The 26,275-nt window shown below is 37.2% G+C and overlaps 3 protein-coding genes across 3 annotated transcripts in view; 2 read left to right on the forward strand and 1 right to left on the reverse strand.

Annotated features, from left to right (window-relative positions):
• The window catches only part of LOC136831271 (protein tramtrack, alpha isoform-like), a 638,889-nt gene that overhangs the window by 160,803 nt on the left and 451,811 nt on the right, over window positions 1-26,275 (forward strand). The gene's annotated exons all lie outside the window — the stretch shown is intronic.
• On the reverse strand, window positions 20,597-22,504 carry LOC136831682 (piggyBac transposable element-derived protein 4-like). Its single transcript, XM_067092312.1, has one exon. It carries the CDS (start codon window positions 22,502-22,504, stop codon window positions 20,597-20,599), a length of 1,908 nt encoding a protein of 635 aa, XP_066948413.1.
• LOC136831683 (putative golgin subfamily A member 6-like protein 3) lies at window positions 23,959-24,681 on the forward strand. The gene has a single exon (XM_067092313.1). The coding sequence runs from the start codon at window positions 23,959-23,961 to the stop codon at window positions 24,679-24,681; it is 723 nt and encodes a 240-aa protein (XP_066948414.1).

Here is a 26,275-nt window from a genome sequence, read left to right on the forward strand (position 1 = left end):
AAAGAAAAGGGACCCCGCTGGAGTTTGGGGAGGCTGTTGTTTGCACATGATGCACAGGCAAGAGACAGGTCACTGCGCTGTCACACTCTGTTCTAGAGACTGAACATAAACATGATAATTTCCAAGTTCCTACTTCATTCACATTGGCCTTATGTGAATCCGTGCAAATGGCTGCTGATGGCACTTAGGTTAATCTGTGGCCCCATCCATAGGTAACAGTGACAGTCGCATGTCAGTGAAAATATGTCAAGCCATCAGCAGGGTTTGAAGTCTTGGGCCAGTGCAGTGGGAACTTGCCTGCAATGCTACGCATACACCACTGAGGAGAAAGTGCAGAGGTTGAAAGGTTGTATTAGGGGAAAATGAAATTGAATGTGAGTAAGAGTTGTTCTGCTAGGATAAATGGAAACTGAAAATACGGTATGAATATTGTCGGGTAAAATAGCGGTTAATTTTTGTAGGTATTGGAGAATTTATGTATGAGGGTAGGATGGAAGAAGAGATGAGTCATGTAATAGATGAAGTACTGAAGTCAGCTCACTATCATTTCGGGAATTGTAACATATATACAGAATGCAACTAAAGGGAAAAGTTGTAACTCCTAAGGTGAATTGTTTATGTAGTATTTTTTGTGGAACAAAAATGATAGAAGTGAAAAATGTTGGGGTATGAAGTGTTTAACAAACTGTGGGAGAGGAAGGCTCAGTGTTTAGATGGGTTGGACATGTTGAAACGGCGGAGGACGATAAATGAGTGAAAAAAGCCACAGATTTTCCCTTGTTTATCCACAAAGTTGTCCTAATATTGAGTCAGATGTGTAATGAATACAGTAGATTTATTGATATTGTAAGGAACTCCCTGCGTTCATCCGTTGCCACCCAGAATCAAGTAAGTGTCCCTTAGACATTTGTAGCAATATGTATATATATATATATATATATATATATATATATATATATATATATTATATATATATATATAGATATATATATATATATATATATATATATATATATATATATATATATATATATATATATATATATATATATATATATATATATATATATATATATATATATATATATATAGCTACGAATGTCTAAGGGATACTTACTTGATTCTGGGCAGCAACGGATGAATGCAGGGAGTTCCTTACATTATCAAGAAATCTCATGTATTTATTACACATCTGACTCAATATTAGGACAACTTTGTGGACAAACAAGGGAAAATCTGTGGCTTAGGGCCTTCTTCATGTGAGGGAAACTTACATAAACTCAAGGGTTTTTTTTAACTGATTTTATTTACATAAACACAGATCAGAAGAATGATGATTTACTGGGCAGGTAATAATAAGGGCCTACTAAATGGATGAATCCTACACAGAATAAATATTCTACGCCAGTGATGTCTTCATAACAGGAAACATCGTGGTGGGGGTAGAAGGGGGACTGCACATGGGTAGAGCCAAGTGATTCCACAGTCGAGGCCTATCTGTAGTATATGCAAGGCGGATACTTGCAAGAATAATAAGATGCTCAAAGGGCACTGAGGAAATGCACAGATGGTGCCAAATAACTGAGCTCAACACTAAGTGCATAATTACGTTAACACTGATGCTCCAACACAAATTACTGAAGGTGATTGCACAATGGAAAATAAATGAAACATCAGACAGAGAAATAACAGGAATCGTGACTGACTAAGAAATCTTATTCCGGTGCATTACCTTCGTCAAGATGACGGTGTCCTCGTTTGATAGGGCGCTGGCGATGGAGGAGGGAATTAAAGGAAATGCCACTACAAAGGTATACAGGTTTGAACTTCAGGGTCGAACACGTGGAAAGTTCGAGGATCAGGCAAGGTTAAGGACATCTGTCCTCGGTGGTGTTCTGCACGCTTCTCTCCCTCAATTGCCACTGCATCGCCTATGAATAACCTCGGGGATTACCCAGTGGCATCTGACTAGATGGCACAAAGGTCAATCTTCATCATGTTTTCTATGTAGGCTGCATGACATCAGTTAACCTGGTGGGGGGGGGTTAACATCGCAGGCGGTGCCAACTTTCTCTTTTTTGGCTCCTCCCTTGCCGCTGCTGGGCTCCAAGAAGTTACGACGATCACCTGGAACAAGGCCTTAGGCAGTCATTTGAACAGAAAGAAGGGTTAGGCTTAACCATTTAGGGGAATGAAGGAGAGAGTTTAGGAAGGGGCTCGTGGAAACCTACAGTTCTAGTAATTAAAACAATTGAAATTAACTTTATTTCTTTCTCTGCTAAGTTATGGATGTAAAAATGGGTGAGGTGGCTTGGAAGGAGGTTCCATCCACTCACAAACAAACAAACACACACTAACATATACAGTATATACATGAGTGTGTGTGTGTGCCACAATCAGTTTTAATTGCAGAATTGTGGATGAACCTTATATATGTGTTTGTGTGTATGTGTAATATGTATGTATGTATATGTATATATATATATATATATATATATATATATATATATATATACATATACATACATACATACATACATACATATTACACACACACACAAACACATATATAAGGTTCATCCACAATTCTGCAATTAAAACATTGTGGCACACACACACACCCATATATATACTGTATATGTGTGGGTGTGTGTTTGTTTGTTTGTGAGTGTGCCGCATTCAATTTTAATTGTAGATTCGTGGATGAACCTTCTGTATAGGAAACCACCACAGCATAAGCCACTTCAGACACCAGTACAGAAGACTCATCACCGGCACAGTGAATCCCCCAAGAAAAAACTGAAATGTTGAACTCTTAAGATATCTTACACACTTATGATATATTGATCATAAGCCCTACCTATCCATGACCTTGATTTTAGTGTATCCATCACTGCCTGGAATTTTCCTCTTCACCTTTCTGTCATTTCCAAATTATATATTCTTCATCAGCCTATGGTGTTGAAACCTTTAACCTTTTTACCTCTAATTACATATCACGGGATTTGTCACCCTTTCAGTTCGTCATACGTCAAAATACTACGCAGATGCAAAAAGTTCAATGCAGCAGCCCCAGCTATTTAGTTTTACATTCTCTTTGAATGTCTACACTATATTTTCATTAAGAAGTTTGCCAAGCAGTGACTTTATACATTCGCTCCGTCTAAATATTTTGCACACACACTGCTAACTTCCTTTACTTTTCCTCTTCTTTAACATACTTTTTCTGTCATCTTACTAACATCCGTCATTCTTATTCCCAGTACCTATTTTTCCAGTGTACTTACTAATATTCATAGCTCCCTCGTTATGGTTTCTATTTAATCTTTCTCTTGTTCTTCCATATTGTTTCTCCAACTGCAAACACACTCCAGTCAAGACGCAACTTCAAGTCACACGACATTGCATCCACATTTCTTCCCCAACTTTGGCTTCTTGGATCACTTCATCCACAAAAATGTCAAACAGCCCTCACTTTTACACAAAAATTCACTCTCACATGGAGGAGTGTGAGTTTTCCCTTTATTTTCATTCACTTCACCCGGAGAGGTGATCGGTTGTGGGTGGGGTTGGGGGTACACTCCATTGATCTTTGGATCCTGTAAGAGTTTATAAAGAAGCGGGCCTTTTTCATTAAGCGCATAATTTGTCAAGTTGTGTGAAGGGCTGACTAATTCTTGCGAGTTCAGTTCACTATGGCTTTGTATCAATAAAATTGATGGCACCATAATTTGTATCTGAAGTATGTCTAGTTTCGGTGACCTTTGCAGTTGGGACGCCAATGTGTATTTTTGTGTAAAACCAAGATCAATGTACAGTAAATGGTTGTATAACCGTATAAGTAAGTTAGCTCTTATTTTTGAAAAAAGTCGTTTTCTTAGGGGCAGTAGCTAAAGAAAACGGGTTTTCATGGATACTGGTAATAGTAAACTATAAGAAATTGAAGCCAGAGTTGCATGTTGTACAGTATAAAGTATCGTTATTATTTGAAAATTGATTTAACTTTTTAGGAGTGATTTGCTGTGATTAGGGTGGGGAGAGAATTCAGCGAGGAGTGGCTGATTGGTTATGAATTGTGCATGAAGTTTGGAGGTTAATAGACATACACAAACCAAACTAGTCTCTCTCTCTCTCTCTCTCTCTCTCTCTCTCTCTCTCTCTCTCTCTCTCTCTCTCTCTCTCTCTTGAGATTACTTTTGTAACCAAGGTGTGTTGTCGGGGTCAGTGTTTATAATAGTAATTTTAGGAAAATCAGAGCCGTTATTAGCATTTCAGGTACATTAGTTTAGTTTTATTAAAATTATTTAAAAGTATTCTAATTCATACCACATTTGATTTCTTCAAAATAATTTAGTAGACTTGTTGGGCTTATATAATGTGTTGCTAAGTGATTACAATTATTATTGGACTGTTTATCAGAAATGCCTCCAGGTTTTAGAACCATGACATCTTGTAGACTTGCATGGGTGTATAGACGTAACCAAGTTCAGTTATATTGTGTCTTCTCTTGCTTTTGTTATCATGATAATTATCATTGATGTTACAAATGCTGTTGACATCAAGAATTATCTTATGAAAGATTGTATTGGGTCTTTTTGACGACTTTAGTTTTAGAACAACAGTGAAACTTATCAGCCTTTGAAGTTTTGATGTTCTCTCCATGTTCAACTTGTTTCCTCAGAATTTTATAATCACACGGTTTACAAAAGGATTGGGAATTGTATATATGTGCCATGGTTCTCGTCTTGGATTAGAGAAGGGCATTCAGACATCCTGTTCAAGTCATCCAGTGCCCAGAGAAGCAAGCAGAAGTAGATTTTACTGTTTTGGTTTATTATTATTATTATTATTATTATTATTATTATTATTATTATTATTATTATTATTATTATTATTAATTATATTATTAAATATCCACAATTATATAATACGTTTTATTAATATGCAAAATGTAAAACAAAGACTTTCGAATACCTTAACGGTGTTCCTCCTCAGGGTTGACATTAAATTACAAAGCGAGAGGGCAGTTTTCCTGTGAAGAGTTCAAAGTTGGGGGCTGGGCGAGAAGATAACAGCCCCTTACGGAAGTGCTAGTTCGGGTGTTGTTAAGTGATTCCGAATTCAACCGGCAGATGCGCCAAGCTCCTTGATCTTCTGACTTGCGATTTTGTAACTGCTTGTGCTGCATAGGTGCCAGAGTCTGAAACACTATGGCACCTATGCAGTACAGGCAGTTGCAACGGTTAAATACGGAATCACTTATCAACATCCGAACCAGTACTTCCGTGACGGGTTGTTATCTTCTCGCCCCGCCCCCCCGCTTTAAAACTCTTCATGGGAAAACTGCCCCCTCGCTTTGTATTTCAACTTACTGTTTGTAAGTCTGTTTTATCTTTTGCATATTAATTCAGTATATCTATGTAAGTGTGGATTTTTATTACATAACAGTTTAACACGATATTGTGAACTTCTTCTTCTTCTTCTTCTTCTTCTTCTTCTTCTTCTTCTTCTTCTTCTTCTTCTTCTTCTTCTTCTTCTTCTTCTTCTTCTTCTTCTTCTTATTATTATTATTATTATTATTATTATTATTATTATTATTATTATTATTATTATTATTATTATTATTATTATTATTAGCCAAAATCCAACCAGAGATGGAAAAGCTGAATGCTACATACTCCAGGGTCGCACTAAAAATAGCAGCCCAGTAAGGCTACAGAAGTGCTGATGCAAAGAAAGAAGTAAACAAAAAGAATTAAGAGTGGGAAGCAGTTGAGATTCATAGCAAAGAAAAATGAAATAAACTATGAAATGAAACTCACGGGCACCCGCCCAGCATAATAAAATTTTACACCAAGTTTGATAATTTGAAGCTGAATCTAACCATTTGCACCAAGATGGACAGTGTTTAGCAAACAGCATAAAGGTATACGTGATACCGTATTGCATGGAATACGTTTCATTTCAGGCAACCTAACAATTGTGTTCCAGGATTTCTCTGTCTGGGTTCAAGGCTTGTAACTAAGTATACCTTGGTTTAACCAGACCACTGAGCTGATTAACAGCTCTCCTAGGGCTGGCCCGAATGATTAGATTTATTGTACGTGGCTAAGAACCAATTGGTTACCTAGCAACGGGACTTATAGCTTATTGTGGAATGCGAACCACATAATAACGAGAAATGAATTTCTGTCACCAGAAATAAATTCCTCTAATTCTTCATTGGCCGGTCGGAGAATCGACCGCGGGACCAGCAGAGTGCTAGCTGAGAACGATACCCACCTGTCCAATGAGGAACTGTTTAACTTGAACTAAGTATAAAAAAGAAAAAGGCTGAGGAGTCATGACGTTTAAAGGCCATTGTGGCTGTTACAAATACGTATTTATCTGGTAAGAAAAGGACCCTAGAATTTTGTATACATACATATCTACATACATATGTGTGAGAAGAGCAAGTACTGCCAGACTGGCACGCTTCAAAAATCCTTGGGTTCGAATTAGGCTATTGGTAGTTAGGAGACAGAGGTGACCGTCACCATAGTTAAAAAAAAAAAAAAAAAACTGGTTAGTGACATCATCCCGAAAGACCTCATGGAAACCGGGAATATATATTATATTATGTATATATATATATATATATATATATATATATATATATATATATATATATATATATATATATATATATATATATATATATATATATATATATATATATATATATATATATATATATATATATATATATAATGTGTGTGTGTGAATTTTTACAATTGTCTTCAGAGGACTGTAATAGATGGCTTCTTGTAGATATTACGATTTTAAGGCCTGAGTATGTATTTTAAGTTGAGGATTTTTCCAAGCAGTAAAGGTAGGTTACCAAACCATGTATCTGTTGCCTCGATAACCATTGCTGGTTACCCATAAAAAAAGTCAGTCGTCCATTTATCTGTCATGACCGTAATCATGATGCTTATAGTGGATGATTTTTTTATGCATATTTCACATTTTGCTGGTGAAATCTCCAACTAAATTATGTCAATTATTTCATCAGATAAATGTAGCTTTACTTTCTCAGCTGTGGTTTGTACCGCGTTAGTATCATGCATTTGGACTTTTCTTAGCGGTCGTATTTGGAAGATTCGACCTCGACTCTCACAATAGCTCATTATTTATGTCAGCTGAAGCTGTTTCTTGTTTGCTCCTTTGGATTATAAAGTATTTAAGCTCCTCTCTCTGTTATTCTTCTTTTGATGCTTGTTTACCGAATCCGTAAGATAAAGACCTTTCCTCTCTGGTTTCGCAGACTGTCAACTCATGTTAGTGTAATGAAAATGTTATATATCTCATCTGCTTGCTTTTCATCCCCAGCATGAATTGAGATGCTTTGAGTATTGCCGTAGTCGTGTTACGTTAGTCTTGTCGTGTGAGGAAGAGGTACGAAGTACAAAAGGACGAGAAAATTTGCTCTTTACTTTTTTTTCGCCTCCTTTGTTTTTCTTTGCTTGCGTGACCTCCCATGGAGGAGCTGTCCGTCTGTCGTGGCTTACTTACCATATTCATGTGTGAGCTAATCAATCGGTATAAATAGGCGTATCAGGCATGACAGAAGTTGCTGTGTAAAGTATGAGGGAAGTTGGGACATATAATAGAGAGAAGTGGAAGCGTATCCAGTATGAGAAATAATAGAGAGAAGTGGAAGCGTATCCAGTATGAGAAAAGAAGGCGCAAAGACGTGAGAGAATTGGTGCGCAGAATGATAGAAGTTGAAGTTGGAGCATAACGTATGTCACATTAGCTGTCATGCTCTAACGGTTAAGTGTATGAAATGTAATTACGAAATGCTTCTTATGTGTTGTTATTTTGTGCAGCGCTGCCACTAATGGCTTAGAGGTATTATGTTACAACACACTGCATTAGAACTTACTGTTGTTGTATTAGGGTACTGCAGTGAGTACAGCTTTAAGTGAAACTGAAGGAAGAGGAAGGAAAGAGTAGGCCAGTGAATCGTGCAGTCATCCTTTGCGGGTTATCGGATTCCAAAGAAAGATAAGTGAAAGGCGGTCGTACGGCCAGCTAAAAATGCTTTCAAGTTTGGTCCTGACTGCTACTACTACTACTAATTCTTCTTCTTCTTCTTCTTCTTCTTCTTCTTCTTCTTCTTCTTCTTCTTCTTCTTCTTCTGTTAGAAGTGGGGTTGATTGTAATTTCCCTCACAAGTATTTTGAGTTTATTTTGTCGAGTCGTGTTATCCTCATGGATCAAGCCATTTGTACTAGTGCATACCTGCTAGGATGTTTACCTTCATTGCTGCGGAATTTCAAGTGAAAAATAAAATATATAACTAATTTACCTGTAGGCTTCATATTCTTTGCCAGTTGTTTGTCTTTCTCTGATCTTATTGTTTACAATCTAATATCTTGATATTTTGTTATGTTAAGGTATGCACGATGAGGGGGTTAATAATATTAAGGACATTATGCTTAGAGATAGTCGACCTTCTTTGAATATGGATAATGTCTTTAAGAAGAAAATGCTTCACTCTGTTTATATCAACCAGTGCCTTACTATTTTAATCTAGTGTGAAGAAGAATTGCATAATGATATAGTAAATTTTACGTTGATATATTGTTTTTTTTACAGAGTCAGTTGATGATCATATGTCCGAGAGAGATTTTTTTGAAGTGTCTGTGCCCTGCAGTGCATCTCCCGACTTCGCTTTCTGTCGTCGTAATCGTATGTTGGTACGGTTGATCATATTTTAATTTCGTGCCTATACCAGTAGATGCTCGTATTTCATTCATGTAGTGCAGGATGTAGTATTGGGTTTTGCCTCGTTTTTCTCCCATGCAGTAGTTCTTCATTGGACGGGTGGGTACCGTTCCCAGCTAGCACTCTGCTGGCCCCGCGTTCGATTCTCCGACCGGCCAATGAAGAATTAGAGGAATTTATTTCTGGTGATAGAAATTCATTTCTCGCTATAATGTGGTTCGGATTCCACAATAAGCTGTAGATCCCGTTGCTAGGTAACCAATTGTGTTCTTAGCCACGTAAAATAAATCTAATCCTTCGGGCCAGCCCTCTCTAGGAGAGCTGTTAATCAGCTCAGTGGTCTGGTTAAACTAAGGTATACTTAACTTCTCCCACGCAGCTCCTTGGATTGTGTGGTAAAAAAAAGAATTCCGTAGATGTTTCTCTAAATAACCTTTCCGTTTACTTAAAGTGTATATACTCATCAGGAGCCTAGTTAACCCCCGTTATTTTCTGTTATGGATTCAGTTATAGGAACATCACTAATAATCCAGTTTTTTAATCGATCATCATTACCCAGTCCCTGACCATTATGAATGTGCACGCAGGGGTAATTGGGGGATTTTAGTGTTTGTCACTACGTCATCCGTCTAATCCAGGTTTTTATTTGCTTTTTCTTTTACCCTGCTACTCCCGATTTATTATGACAGACAAAAGTATGTTTTTCTTTGTATTTCCTTTTCTCTTATTTTTTTCTTTCGAATAACTTCTCATTCCTAAACCTAGATTGCTTTTTACTGAAATTCGTATTCCCTAAATTAGACACACTCCGTGACATAACTTTCCTAAGCCCAGATTTCTCCTGAACCGACTTTGCCTTTTATCTCGTAACCCAGGCGTATGTTAAAGGTGGAGTTTGAGTGGCGTTCTCAGTTTGAGGGAATAAAGTAGGAATTTAATAGAAACCTTGACCATAGATTCGTCCAAACTTATCACCCCCCCCCCCCTGTCAAAAATGGGGTAAGCTGACCTGCCCCTTGTTAACTAGCATGACCTTGAATGTGTAACCCAATGAGTGGCCCAGGTAGCCCATATCCACAGCCCCAGACAGGTAGGAGTTGGTGGACCAATTCTTCTTATTATTATTCTAACAAATAGATTGCAAAGACTACTTGTTTAAATGACGACAGGAATGTAATTTGTGTTGTTCCCTAGAGAAGTGTTCTTGGCCCATTACTTTTTATTTAAGTACGATGTATGGTTTGGCTTTGAAAATAAGCTTATTTTTATGCAGATGCTGCGACAGTCATAGCACTGAACCTATCTCTTCATTCTAGACCGGTGGTTGCTGAGATTTAATTTAATTAAAATCGGTGCATGGTGCAAATTATGGCGGATGTGGTTGAACCCTGACAAAACTCTCAGTATTTTTGTTAGCAGCTCTGTGAATGGGTTCCACCACCCTCTCCCCTCACCCAGGTAATATCTGACTAGTCGGGGACGGGGCAGTTGCATTGTTTCTTTAACAGCCTGCCACTCATCTAAAATTATAGTTGTTATTCTTGATTGCAAATTAACTTTTTTGAAACATAATGATCTGTATCTTTTGAAAGCTTTGAAGACCTGCCTGTCTTTAAGGAATATTATAATTCTATTATTCTTCCCATTTTTCAAATTTTGTTCGTTTTTGATCATCAACAGCTGACTTGCATCTCAAATGTTGAACAAAAACTTGAATCTTTGAATTTCTCATCCTTGATCTTTATATTAATCAATAGCACCGTTGATCAGTTAGCTCACTGCTAGATATTCACTAGTATGCCATCCTAGGTCTCTCAAATGAAGTCCAGGGGGTTACCAATTGACGTACATAGGTCCTTTGTGGATCAGATCAGTTGGTAGTGCCCTGGCCTTTCATTGTGTGCCCGTGATTGTATTGACGCCGTCATGAATGACAATAATATAAGAAAGGATCGAGAAATCAAAAACGACTCTGGGGTTGGTAATTACAGTCACAAATCTCGGAGCACGGTTCCATTATTTTACGTTTTCATATAAGGGGTAGCAGTGGTCTTCCGTTTGTATACAAATGTGATAGTGTTGACATGATTTCAAGTCTCTTTACTTGTGCTCGGGCATACATAGCGCAGCCGCTGGGCATCATAATTTTTCGAAGTCCGTGATGAGTCATTTTCTGCAATATGCATTTTTCCTTTAATAGGTTTTCCCCTTCTCGTGAAAAGGATTGAAAATTATTACGGAGTTGAAGTACGATCTCTCTCTCTCTCTCTCTCTCTCTCTCTCTCTCTCTCTCTCTCTCTCTCTCTCTCTCTCTCTCTCTCTCTCAACACACACACACACACACACACACACACACACACACACACACACACACACATTGCACTCGAAGGAAGAGTGAAAGCAAACCCGGAGTTGACAGAGTTTTCTTCTGTTTACCAAGACAGTGATTATTTCTTGATAAACAGAGGAAAAGTGTGAACTCCAAATTTTCTCTCACTCTCCTGCGAGTACATTTCATATATTTAAATGCCACGGAAGCATTGTGGTATTGGTTAAAAAAAAATGTATATATATGTATATGTATGTATATATGTATATATATATGTATATATATGTATGTTTTATATATCGTTTATACGAAAGCAGGCATGATGATGGAAGGGCAATTGTATGTGGCCATTTTGCCTATTCTTCGTCCACTTCTATCGGCGCTTTTACTGTGATCCACTCACTTTCACCTCTTATTTATGTAGGGGATGACACCGGCCTTGTATTTGTATGGGACGGTGAAGGTGAGCTCAGTGAAGGTCTTATGACACTGCCTGCACCTGTGTGCTTCGCTCATGTTAGCGTCTCCTTTTTGCATTGTTAGGTGTTTGCCCCTCTCATAGATTCTGTAATAAAAAGAATGGTCGAAGATGCAAGAGAAGGCGTAGATTGGAGTAACGATCGAAACCTGACAGACTTAGGTTATGCAAATGATGCAGTGTTAGCAAAACAACACGAGAATGACAAAGCTTGATTATTAGAATGCTTCAGATGTCTAGAGATGGAACCCACTATAAATAGTAAGAAAAGCGGAAGTAATGAGAACAGCATATTCACAATGGGACATATTTATATGTATGAGTGTGTGTATATATATATATATATATATATATGTATATATATGTATATATTAGTGTGTATGTATTTATTTATTTATATTTGTGTGTAGTGGTAATTTTGCATTATCTTCGTGTATATATTTTGTCAAGACATTGTGTATTAATCTGTAAACATTGACTCAAAGTACCATGTAAAGCGAGCTAGCAACTCGCTTTTTTATACTAAATATTTGATTCCCAATATGTAACGTAAGATGTGTTCTTCTCGGGCTCCAAAATATATGAAGCTGTAAATACTCTTTATTTAGGACACAGCAGCTTAAAATCTCCATTCCTTTGGGAAGGTAATCAGTTCATCGTAATTCCTCTCTGGATTCAAGATTACTGGACTGGAAACTAGTGCAAGTTCCGGTAAAGGAACTGTAGAATCCGCATATGTAGAATATCTCATAAAATTATTACTCTCTCACATAGTTATGTAGCTTATTTTTTTTCTATTAAGATGAAACTATGCATATTAGTACGATTGTCTTTTGACCCATTTGGTTGGTATTGCTTTTGAAACCCCGTCTCTATTGGTAGTTTTATAATTGCCAGATCATTTTTATCAGACGTTGGAAATCTGACTGTTAATTTCACCATGCCAAAAAAAATTTCTGACCTTAACAAAAAGTACAGTTATGCATGCGATAAAGACAATATATTTGGGGTTCAGACAGACCACTCCCTCGTCCTCGGGGATATTGGCATGTCCAAGGGAAAACCCTCTGTCTTTTGTGTAGAGTAGAAAGCTTCGTTGGTTGACCTACTGTAGAGGAGGTGAATCTGATGAAGCAGTAGGAAAAGAAAGACTTAAGGGACGATGTTCGTAGAATGAGTAGGTCAGACGTCGGGTTAAACGCCAAGTATATATTTGGAATTTCACAAAGCCTTGGCATTTTCGATGAGTTTTGTGAGTGCAGAAGATTGTATCGATTTTTGGTTACATGGCAGAGTTGTGTTTTCCTCGCGTCTGCGTTGACAATCAGTGTAGAATTATCCTCGTCACTTTAAAGATACACATTTTTACTATCTATGAATAAACAAAGAGAGAAGGACAAAGACCTTATATTTGGGTGTTTACTCCAGTCGGCAGTTGGTCGGATGAAATGAGGAAAAAAATTTCTCTTTGTCTTTAGCCGTCCCAATTAACTTGGAAACAAAGGGACAGGTTACACACTTGAGCATGTACAGTACTGCAGTGTATGTAAATTGAATGAGCCAGGTAGCAAAGACGTCGCCAGACATTCTTTTCCGTACTTGGGAAATGTGGGAAATGATCCTCTGACACTCCCCGCTACTTTCAAGGCGGACGCCGCAGGGGTCGTTCCTTTCATGTGATGATTATCATGTTTTTGGTTGCTTGTCCTTTCTTCTCATTGCCCATTCCCCCCCACCCCCCCCTCCCGGCAAGTTTCTTACCTGATCCCTGTGTTCTCTTTCACTTGTTGAACACCTGTCCAACACTTCGCCCTTTCATTCGAGAATATGATGTGCATCTGGTTTTTAGCCTTTGTCTGTTTGTAGCCATGTAGACAATTACACACAAATATTGAATTTGATGTGAGTGACGTCTTAGATACGTACGTTTATTATTTTGTTGTTTTGGGAGGAGGTTCTTAATATAATTTTAAGGCGTTGTTCCTGTTGTGGTTTCACTTGCCCTTTGTGTCGAAATGAACTTTAGCAGGTTTTATATTGACACGGTCGCGGTATTTATGCTCTGATCGAAGGAAGGTGTCAGTGTATGTCAGTGCTATTCTCTCTCTCTCTCTCTCTCTCTCTCTCTCTCTCTCTCTCTCTCTCTCTCTCTCTCTCTCTCCGTAAATGTGTAAAGGTCGTCTCCCTTCCTGAGAAGAACGATTTGGTGTTAAAGATGTCTTTGTGTCCCGCGTCAGAATTATCTTGTACCTTACTTGAGTATTAAAGTGGTTTTATCTTTTAGGGGATCTTATCTTACATATTTGCAGCTTTCACTCTCGCACCCCGGTGACTCTTGGACCACGTGACAACCCATTGCAGTTTGCAATAAATCCAGGATCTCTGTTAAAATTTCAGTTAGGAAACTGATTTTTATTTTGTAGCGTTTAGTATCACTAAACTAATGTCAGTGCTATGTACAGGAAAAGCACTCCGCAAGATGTATGACTCTGTTGAGTGAGAAACTGTAAAGTAGTAGTATTCTGCATAGAATTCGTGTAGCTTGTGGATTAATGATGTAGTTTCTATACAAAGAAACTATCATGCACTTTATGGCAAATCGGTTTCTTTGAAGTGGTTTGTAAACTGCTGATGACCTACGTCAAGTTAAGCGATTTTCAAGCTGGTTTTCTCCTGAAAATTAATCTTGATGAAAATTAATATTGACTTACAGGAACTTATGGCATTTTTTTATATTTTTTTGGTATTTTTTATATTTTTCTGTTCTTTGCAACAGTTAGCTTTTTCCTGAAAGTGAATTCATTTCCGGGCTGCTGGCATTTTGAGTATCACTGACCCAATGACCATATTGCTGGCGTTTTGATTTTCAAGTAATTCACTAGTCATCGGCACTATTTAACAAGAACCTGTCTTTATTTAAATATTATTAAACATTTTTCTCTTTTTAAGAACTTTGAATATCATACCTTTGCAAGTTTTTCATAATTTTTTTTTTAGAAAAACCTGTTTTGAAAATTGCTTCCATTTACATAGACATCGATTCTAAGGCAAACCGGAAACAAGTTTACTAGAAATGCCTCCTAACCGTGTTCGTAGATATCCATGTATCAAGATATACAAATAAATATCAAGATATACAAAAGATATCGATGTAAAAAAACCGTTTGATTTGAAGGTACAGATAGGTAAAAGAAGTGGTAAAATGGTTGTCGTAGCTTAAAGGATCGAAGAAAGTGCATTGAGATGGTTTGTTCATGTGGAAAGAATTGGGGACTCTTATAATTCTGAAGTGTCCTCTCGGGCCAGCCCTAGAAGAGCTGTTAATCAGCTCAGTGGTCTGGTAAGACTAAGGTATACTTAACTTCTATGGAAGAGATATTAGAAAGGAATGGCCTTACTATCCAGGAAATGCCAGTTTGTGTTTGAAGGGCTGTGAACCTTGTTTGGAGGTGTCTCGAATATGAAGTGCTGGCGATGTTTTCTATAAAGGGGTTTATCCACGATTTAGTCTGAATATGAATGTGGCAGTGACGTATGTCTTTTTGTATCTTTGCTTTCTTTTGTACTGAATATACGGACATACATTTAGTGATTTAATTTATATATATATATATATATATATATATATATATATATATATATATATATATATATATATATATATATATATATATATATATAAAAGTATAACTGAATCACGAGAATATGGAACGTGATGAATACACATATAAAGATAAAATCCACGAAGGAAAGGGAAACACTGGAGTACTGTGAGGCCTTTCGACTCTGTCGTCCTTTACTTAGCAGACAGAAGAAATATAAAAGTAAGTTTACAAAGAAAACTCAGATAAATGACAGATTGGGATTACAAAGGAAAAAATATGTACCTGTAATCCAACACAATTGAAGAATTAGTAAACTGCAAGGACAGGGATAAATATTTAAGAGGTTCTACAAAGGATTAGGATCAACCGATCAGAAGCAGGAACAGGACAATTAGAAGATTATGCAAGGGGGTGACTGACCACCAGAAAATATTAGTACAACAAAATAATTCAGTTTTTTGTAAACAATAACAATTTTTTGCAAGATGAAGATTTTTACAAATAAAAATTGTATTAAACTTACAAATACATAGAATATATGTATATATATATATATATATATATATATATATATATATATATATATATATATATATATATATATATATATATATATATATATATATTTTATATGCATGCACGCACATTAATTAATATATACATATATATATATATTATATATATATATATATATATATATATATATATATATATATATATATATATATATATATATATATATATATATATATTAATGTATGTGTGCGTGCAAAGAAGTTTTATACGTAATAAGTAAACTGAAGTTATATAAACCTTTTCCCCATATACGTTGGAATTTGTATTCAAATCATCACATTGAATAATGGTGTTGTTGACCATATTGGGTATAGAGAATATCTCATGGATGTAGATTCGGCTCCTTTATACAGTCAGAGAAGTTACAAATGGTATTTAAAAATGCGTGAGAACATTTCTGAAGGGTTTTACCAGCTTCCGCGTGTTCATTTTATAGACCTTAAAGTGCGATTTTATAGCCATTAAGATGGCTCTGTCAGTTGAAAACGTTTATACTTGGCTGCCTAACTTTCTGTTGCGTGAGGTTCGATGTGCCTTAAAGTCGCCCTTTGATTTAGGGCAGAAGTCCGACTGAAGAAGATGCTGGGGTAAAATAGTGAAGTTATGAACAGGGTAAATGCTGAATTAGGAGACGGCGGAAGCTTTTGAAAATGTTTCAGTTTCTTAAACTTGTGTTTTAGTTTCTTTAGCTTCTGCCTCTCCCAAAGACTTCAAAAACGTTTTTGTGGGGGCCTCAGGTAATGGAAGTTTTTTTTTTTTTGCGTTGGTTTTTACTTACAAACTGGTGATATATGTCTATATTTGGAGTTTTTAATGATTTTTTTATTTGTAATACCTCAGATTTAAACACTTACGAACTAAGTTATGTCGTACTTCTAGTGCTATTACGGCTGCACGGAGGATTATTGCTCGTGTTGTGGGCACAACTCACACTGTCTTAAACATGCTTCACCTCGACCCTTCCTACCTCTCTTCACCTATACCTCAGCCGCACTTGTCCATCTATAGGGACTTTGGTCCAGGACCCTTTCTTATTAATTTATTTTGTTCCAATATATAGATCAGACAGTAACTGTTGTTATTTTGCTTACTAGTGGCTTAACATGATTTCCTTGTAAGTCATAATGGTTTGAATGCACTGGAGAGCTTCTTTGTGAATTTGTTCGGCTATACCTTGTTTTTCTTTGCTGCAAAAGTATATAAATTATCTTTGCATTATTTATGATGTAGGAAAACTTCGCGCCTTTCCATTTATGTTGTTACTCTGAGTCAGTTCCTCATTGGACTGGTTGGTATCGTTCTCGTTTTTTTTTTTTACATTTCTCTCTCTCTCTCTCTCTCTCTCTCTCTCTCTCTCTCTCTCTCTCTCTCTCTCTCTCTCTCTCTCTCTCTCTCTCTCTCTCTGTACCACCACAACCCCGCCAGACAAAACAGAACCGATCCTGAAACACGGTCGCCAAAATGTTATGAACCGCAGTCGGTTCAGCAGGTTCTTTAAATACAAAAATATCGGGACTGTAATGACTGGCAGAAATTGAGGTAGACAGAGGAGGAAGGAGCTGAACAAAACGAAAAAAAAGTGACCTTAAACTAATTTATTACAACAAAGTCATATACATTATATACAATGAGTCAGTTTCAAAAGTCAGTACATATATGAGCATAACGTGAGTGACAGGAACATCATAATAGAAATGCCATAAACATTAAATAAACTCAAAAATACAAAATCAACTCATTCAGTAAATATTAAACAATTAGCAAGCATCATTAATAATAATAGCTTTTCCTGAGTCAGTTAATCATTTTTAAAAATGGAAACAGCAAAACAACCCCTCTTACATAAAAGCAGTGTTAAATACTAATCATTTCTGCACAAGGCTCACACCATAATCAAATTAAACAGGCTACAAACCCTCACACTAAAGTTCTTTAACACAATAAACATGTTACATTCAATGAGCAGCGTTACTCAAAAATCAAAAGTTACGTCATCAGACGAAATCAGTAAAGTCGTCGAAACACGGAGCGATGCCAAACAGATAGCCACACTCGGACTACCGTAACAGCTACAAACTACTTACAAGGAGGGTGCCAAACAGACAGCCATACTCAGTTGGACTGTCAACACAGATACAAGCGGCTTACAGGGACAGTGCCAGTCAGACAGCCGCACTCGGCCAGACTGTCGAAACAGCAATAAGCTGCGAATGGAGACGATGGCCCCACAGGCACAAGGACAGGCTCGTCCTCCAACATTCTCGTCGAAGTCACCGGCGATGACAGAGATACAGACGAAGAATGAACTCCCTCGCCAACAGGTAAATCATACCTGAAAAGCTGCTCCATAAACTGACTCTCTACGAGCAAGATACTAACTGCTCGACTCCTAGAAACTGACTGACGACGTCCGGCCCAACTCCTCAGTCGTCAACAATCCTGCCAGCGTGGCAAGACAATAAGAGAACTCAACACTACGATTGTTTCAGGGGAACAACCACAAAGCCACTAAACCTTACAATATATATATATATATATATATATATATATATATATATATATATATATATATATATATATATATATATATATATATATATATATATATATATATATAGCCTCGATGGCTCAGTCGGTTACAGCAGCAGCTTCGGACTTCGTAGAGGTCTGTGGCGCGAGTTCAAACCCGCAGCCGACTGATCAGAGAGGCAGACACTTTGCTATCCGTGTAGACATCCCGGGATTATATATGTAGTCAACGGATAGGTTTGCTTAAAAAGCAAATGGATGTTACAGACTAAATACACACATAAAACAAAGCCACTACAACACCTTCTAAAAACATAACAAACATCTCACACGTCTCGAACTCTCGCCATACCCGCGCAATAACTTCTCGCTGCTGGGAAGAAAGGGCGTTGGGTCGGGTATGATACATGAACCATACGTACCGGGGTCTAAGCGATGTCAGGCAGGGCAGCCGATCGAGACCACAGGTCTACCCCAAAGCCAAATCAAAAAGTCCTTCAAAAGAAGGCATCGTGCTTACCCCATACAAAAATGGGAATAAAAAGCACGTTAAAAGAAAAAGAAGAAAGAAGATATATATATATATATATATATATATATATATATGTGTGTGTGTGTGTGTGTGTGTGTGTGTATGTGTATGTGTGTAGACAAGGAACAGCTAAGGCACAAAGAAGAAGGCGTGAGGTTGCAATCCTTACCTCTTATGGGTTGATATAGGAAGACAGGCTCACAGGGACTCACCATATATTTGCACCACATATCACCTTGTACTTCTAATGTAAAGTTACTTCTCTGGTGCTAATGAAGAAAGAAAAATCAATTGTGTGTTCTTAAGACATCCTGGGAAATCTTCGATACTACATAACAAAGATAGAAGGATCAACATCTATAAAGACGTAATCTTCTTAAACCAGTAGCAGATATAAACAGAAGAATAATAAATAAATGAACATTACATATATATATATATATATATATATATATATATATATATATATATATATATATATATATACACACATACACAAACACACACATATATATATACAGTATATATATATATATATATATATATATATATATATATATATATATATATATATATATATGTGTGTGTGTGTGTGTGTGTGTGTGTGTGTGTGTGTGTGTGGTTTTGCATTGTTGTTGTGGATTTAGATTTATGCTTGCTTGCTTTTCCAGGGCTTCCTCTTTCTTTTCCATACTCAACATCAACTCATTTTTAGGAATAGAGCTGCCTAATGGCAAACCCATAAAATTATGATACAGATGGGTATGGGTATGGTTCAGATATGGGTATGACCATATGGGTATAGGCATGATACAGATATGGGTATGGGTATGGGAACTGGCAGATGCAAGCGATAGCGAGTCTCTGCCAGTGTTTTCTTAAATTCTTAAAGACAACAGGATCCTTTGAAGCAGACTTCAACTTCTGAAGCATTCCTGGAGAAACATACAGTCACAGAAGCCAGCTAAGGAAATTAATATTACACACACACACACACACACACACATATATATATATATATTATATATATATAATATATATTATATATATATATATGTGTGTGTGTGTGTGTGTGTGCATATATGTATGTGTGTGTACTTCTTGACGGAAACTCCAGTGTCATTGTGGAAATATTCCATCTGGACTTGACGCTTTTTCAGAGCATCAGTGAAAAATAAATGAAAATAAAATGCTTAATAAGGTCTACTACGTAAATTCCAACTGATTTTTCTTCCCCTTAATAGGTAACCTTCATATCTGGTAACGTGACAAGTAACCTGGGGTACTTTAGACCCCACATAGAAAAATATATGTCAAAATTATTCAAAATCTTTTTATTGCATTTTTTTTAAAGAATTACATAATTCAATAACAAAACTTCTATTTTATGATGAAAAAATACACATTTTTAGTCCAAAAGTAATTATTAAAAATTTAACAAAAAATTTCTTTTTTTTTCTAATATTTAAAAAAAAAAATCATTTTATAAATTTTTTAAATTCAGATGAACATTTTTTTGCAATCTTTTATTGCATATGAGTATAATTCAAATGATCAAAATCATCTAAAGCATATTTATCACTTATGAGTCTTTTACATAGTGTCTGAAAATGCTATGATATTTTTCTTCCTAAATATTTCAAAAAAATTTATTGATAGAACAACTGCAGCATTCTCTGAACTTATTACAATGTAAAATCAAATAAAATATCATTGTTCTTAAGAAAATACATAAAACAACTCTCACTGAACAGCATTAAGGGAGAAAATTTTGTTTATTGGCATTCAAGACATGAGGAAAAGGTGTGGTCATTACAAATAGGACGATGGCAAATGAGGCAGACAGATTTAGTTTTCCTATCAGTTTTCCGGGGGCATAGGGCACACCTTTTCTTTGTCTTATGGCCCCCTTCAGTGGTAGCAGGGATGACTGGAGTATTCATATTGAAAACATCTTTGATGATAGAAGTAACCTGCCGAGGCATCCTTTCTCTCATCAGTCTTTCTTGGGCCCATGGTTTCACGAGACTTAAAGCTACTTCTTGCATGAAAACTCGTCTTTCAAGCTTCTTTAATCCCTGCTCTAACCTCAAGTTGCTATATAGTATGAATGCATTAATAGTAACTGCATTTATTAGTCCATAAAAGATGCGAAGAGGCCATCGCCTGGTGCGTCTACTACAAGAGTACATAGCACACATTTGATCAAATGTATCAACTGCTCCTTTTGTTTTATTATAAAACATTATAATTTCTGGTTTTGTGTTCTCACTGATCGATGCATCTTGGTGAAGGGTTGATAAAAGCAGTACAATCTTAGTACTTTTTACTTTGTATGAAACAATAGTTACCTTCTCATCAAATATGAAAGCTGATGAACTCACAAGTCGGTCCTTTGTTTCTAGCATTTCTGATGGAACGTATGGCTTCTTGCGTAGTGTTCCAATTAGTTTTAGCTTCTTTTCTCTCAAAGCAATAGCCAATGAATAAGATGTAAACCAGTTATCTGTAGTTATTGTCCTATCAGTATGAAAATAGGGTTTTACAAGTTCTGTAGTTATATATTCACCTTGAAGTATTCCAGCGGGTGTGTTTGTATTGGAGCCAAGATAAGGTATGGCATTTAGCATGTACTTAGAATTTACATCACATGCCATGAATAACTTCATTCCATATTTTGCAGGCTTATTTGCTATATACATTCTAAATGGACAGCGACCTCTGAAAGCTAATAGCTGCTCATCTACTGTGATATTCTCTCCTGGGTTATAGTTTTGTTTGCAACGATCTATGATATGTGTCCATATGGTCCTTATTGCAGCAAACCAGTCAGTTTTCTTCCTTTCATCTCTTGTATCTTTGTTGTCAAAACGTAAGCATCGAATCAAAAAGCAAAAGCGCCTCTCACTCATAGCTGCACGATATAAAGGGGCACCAAAATACTGGTTCCACATTTCTTCAGTCGTAACATGGTTATCCTGCCTAGCACCAGACATAATCAGCAATCCAATAAGAGCTTTGATCTCATTTAGAGTTGCAGGTTCTATTGTAGCTTTTTTTGTCTTAAACTCTGGTGCCAATTCCTTGATTTGAGAATTTGTATGAAGTAGTATCTCACTGTAAAAGAAATCACCAAAGAAGAGATCAAGAAAATCTTGTGGTGGAACTGCAGTTTGAACCTCATTTGTGGGACCCTCATTGTAATCTGGATGAGTGTCTAATTGTGCAGACTGGGTTGGAACTTGTGGCTGAGTACTCCATCTGTGACCATCACGGCTCCGTAACCACTCCTTCTTGAATGAATGCAGACATTTATCTGGTTGAAGAGCCTCCCCTCTTTTCTTATTACTTCTTCTGGAGATATTTGGGCTTTGTGCTGCAACATTTGTTGATGCAAAAATAGAGCTTGTTGTAGGGCCACTTGAAGGAGGCCGATTCAGCTTCTTTGGTGAAACACGTTTCTTCTGTAATGGAAGGGTCTCAACCTCTTGTTCATCTATTACTTCAGGAGTAAATTCTTCATGCTCATCACTATCATAAATTTCTTCAATTATTAGATTATCAGGCTCATTTATTACTTCAAGATTTTCACATTCTATAACAATATCATCACAGTTATCACTGTCGTCATCAAAAAGAATAGTCTGCATTTCCTCAGCAGTTATTGTTTTTTTACTAAACATTGTCTAATTGTCTTTTAACTTGAAAGACTATAATACATGTATTTCTGAAAAAAAATATAGATAGGTTATATATTATGGCAAACATTATAATTTAGAATTCTTTGTAAAATGTTATGAAATAATAAAAAAAGTTATGTATTTACATAGGTAAATATATATAGCCAGTATTCAGTGTTTTCTCAAATCATACGGTTTGACAATCCTTGAAAAGAGTAAACAGTTTAAAATAATTAATTACTCTTCAATAACATTGGAAAATTCTATGCAACAACTTGAAAAGAAAAGGTTATCTGCAGCCCAATACACAACATATCTTTTTGAGCTTATGGTATATGAAGTTATTCTGAAATTTTTACTAACATTATTTGATTTATAGTTCATACACTAGTCAGTAACACAGTATCGTAATGACGGAAACATAACATAGTACTGTAGACCAAGCAAGTGTACACATGCAGCAACATAAGCATGATATATTATCAAACTTGCACACACTAGCTATAATAATGGGTATTGCAGACCCCAAGGATGGTTACACAGACAGTAACCTAGGGTCTTCCAGACCCCATACATATTTACACTGAAAGTAACATGGGGTCTTCCAAACCCCACACATGTTTACACTGAAGGTAACATGGGGTCTTATTGACCCCCTACATGTTTACACTGTAAGTAACATGGGGTCTTATAGACCCCGTACATGTTTACACTAATGGTAACATGGGGTCTCTTGGACACCAATGAAGCTTACCACAAAGTAAATATGGACACTAATGTAATGATACACCTTACTCCTTCAAGGTCTTGAGTCAAACTAACAATATCAAAAAGCCTAGCTGGCTACTAGCATATTCAAGGATCCCAAAGCACAAACATTGTAAAGTTGGAAAGTGGTGGGGTGCAAAGCACCCCAGGTTGCCTATTAAGGGTTAAATCGACAGAATCGATGAAGAAAATGTTGCCTCAATAACGCTTATACCTTGGATCCCTGAAGCCCAGACTATTCTTCGAATGGAATCCAAACGCTCCAAAGAGGCTGCAGACAGACGCAAAGAGACTCGAAGGATCCTGTAGATTCCTGGTGGCAGATTTTGAAACCAATCCTTGCGACAGCCATGACATACCAGTCAAAGAAAATGTTGAGAAATATTGTTCATATAGTTTATTTGTTGGCCAGTTATTTTGTTACTGGATGTATAAGGGCCTTTAGGCCTTGTTTTAATAATTTTATGGATTTGCTATTATGCAACTATACTCCTAAAAATGAGATTGCTTCTTTTGCAACAGAAGGATGGAAAATCAATTTCTTCGGTGGTCAGCAGAAAGCCAGGAAACAGAAAGGTACCGAAATTGAAAACCTTAGGGCGCAAGTCCAAGAATTACAAGAAATCCTCATCAGTCGCGATTCAGATATAAAGGCCTATAAACGCACGATACATGAATTGATGTTGAGTATGAAAAAGAAAGACGAATCCCTGGAAATGCAAGGCAGATTAAATAAACATCTGCAAAGCCATGCACAAAAAGCAGTAGAAAAAGTCGTCGACAAAAGAGAATATATAAGAGGGCAATATGAAGAGATTAAAGACTTGAAGAAAAGACTAGCGGATCAAGAAAAATTAATAAAAAGAGTAAGAGTGAAAGAAGAGGAAACCAAAAATCTAAGAAAAGCGCTGGCTATGAAAGACTACGTCCTTAGAAAACAGGAGAAGGCGTTAAAGGAACTGAGATCCATTCACCACCAGCAGACGCAGGCGTTAAAGGAACTGAGATCCATTCACCACCAGCAGACGCAGGCGTTAAAGGAACTGAGATCCCTTCGCCATCAGCAGACGCGGGAACTGCGAGAAGAAATGGAGCTCCTGCGACGACGAGACGAGGAGCTGAGAGAGGAAAACCAGAGGCTGGAGAAGCAATTGAAAGCCAATTTGGACGGAGCCAAAAAAACGGAAGGCTTGCGGAGAACAGAGGACGACATTACACGACTGTATACGATTCTTCAGGAGCCACAAAGGGAGACCTCTTCATTGAAAGCTCGCCGAAGTAGAAACATATGGAATCTGTATGAAAATGGACTGATGACACGAGAAATGGAAAAATCAGTGGACAAGAAGAGTAAAGACACAAGGTTGAAATTAGTTCGAGAAATTAGAAAAATCGAAAAATTAAGTGAATAAAAGGAAAAAGGAAGACCTCTGAAGACGCTAAGCATCACGAGGAAAATAGTTCTCCAGCTTTCTCTCTCAATAGAGTAAGAGAGAAGAGAGAGAGACCTTACCTAACCCCCAGCTATCTCTCTTTTCTCACTAGAGAGGAGAGACTTTCCCCCAAGTCTCTCTCTCTCTCTCTCTCTCTCTCTCTCTCTCTCTCTCTCTCTCTCTCTCTCTCTCTCTCTCTCTCTCTCTCTCGTGCGAGAGCTGAAGGCTGCATCTCTCTCTCTCTCTCTCTCTAGAAAGAGAGAGACTTTCCCCCAAGTCTCTCTCTTTCTAGAGAGATAGATAGAGAGAGAGAGAGAACGAGAGGGATAGATACAGCCCTCAGCTCTCTCTCTTTCTCTCTCACTAGAGAGAAGGAGGGACTTTCCCCCAAAGTCTCTCTCTCTCTCTCTCTAGAAAAGAGAGAAAACAAGAGTGATAGATACTTGACCCCTCTTTTTTTCTCTCTCTCCCTCTCTCTAGAGACTTTCCCCAAGTCTCTCTGTAGAGAGAGGAAGAGAGAGAGAGAGAGAGAGAGAGGGATAGATACACCTCAGCTCTCTCTCTCTTTGTCACTCACTCACGAGAGAGAGAGAGAGAGAGAGAGAGAGAGAGAGAGAGAGAGAGAGAGAGAGAGAGAGAGAGAGAGAGAGAGAGACTTTCCCCAAGTCTTTTCTCGTGAGTGAGAGAGCCGAGGGCTGTGTCTGTCCCTCTCTCTCTCTCTCTCTCTCTCTCTCTCTCTCTCTCTCTCTCTCTCTCTCTCTCTCTCTCAAGAAAGAGAGACTTTTCCCCGAGTCTCTCTCTCTCTCTCTCTCTCTCTCTTTCTCTCTCTCGAGAGAGAGAGAGAACGAGAGGGATAGATACAGCCCTCAGCTCTCTCTCTTTCTCACTCACTAGAGAGAGAGAGAGACCTTACAGACCTTACAGACCTTACAATTCGTTCGGGTTGCCCCAGGTCCCTCAGTGTGAGGCACCTTTGATGTCTACCAGAGAGTTGCTAACGCATCTTCCGGTATATTTTGCATCTTCCAGTCTTGGATGGTCTGGGATGCATCTTAGATATTTGTCGAGCTTATTCTTAAACACATCTACGCTCACTCCTGTTATGTTCCTCAGATGAGCTGGTAGCGCATTGAATAGACGCTGCATTATCGATGCTGGTGCGTGGTGGATTAATGTCCTGTGTGCTTTCCTTAATTTTCCTGGTATAGTTTTTGGCACTATTAATCTACCTCTGCTTGCTCTTTTTGATAATTTTAGTTCCATGATGTTTTCGGTAATTCCTTCTATCTGTTTCCATGCTTGAATTACCATGTAGCGTTCTCTTCTCCTTTCAAGACTATATAAATTTAAGAATTGTAGTCTTTCCCAGTAGTCAAGGTCCTTAACTTCTTCTATTCTAGCTGTAAATGACCTTTGTACACTCTCTATTTGTGCAATATCCTTTTGGTAGTGTGGGTACCATATTATATTGCAATATTCAAGTGGACTTCTGTACGTACGTTTTATAAAGCATAATCATGTGTTCAGCTTTTCTAGTTTTGAAGTGCCGGAACAACATTCCCATTTTTGCTTT

The sequence above is a fragment of the Macrobrachium rosenbergii genome, chromosome 48 (genome assembly GCF_040412425.1).
Source record: "Macrobrachium rosenbergii isolate ZJJX-2024 chromosome 48, ASM4041242v1, whole genome shotgun sequence".
Taxonomy (NCBI): domain Eukaryota; kingdom Metazoa; phylum Arthropoda; class Malacostraca; order Decapoda; family Palaemonidae; genus Macrobrachium; species Macrobrachium rosenbergii.

Excerpts from the sequence above, each read along its gene's own strand:
- LOC136831683 (XM_067092313.1), top strand. The coding sequence starts at position 23,959 with ATGAAAAAGAAAGACGAATCCCTGGAAATGCAAGGCAGATTAAATAAA.
- LOC136831682 (XM_067092312.1), bottom strand. The coding sequence starts at position 22,504 with ATGTTTAGTAAAAAAACAATAACTGCTGAGGAAATGCAGACTATTCTT.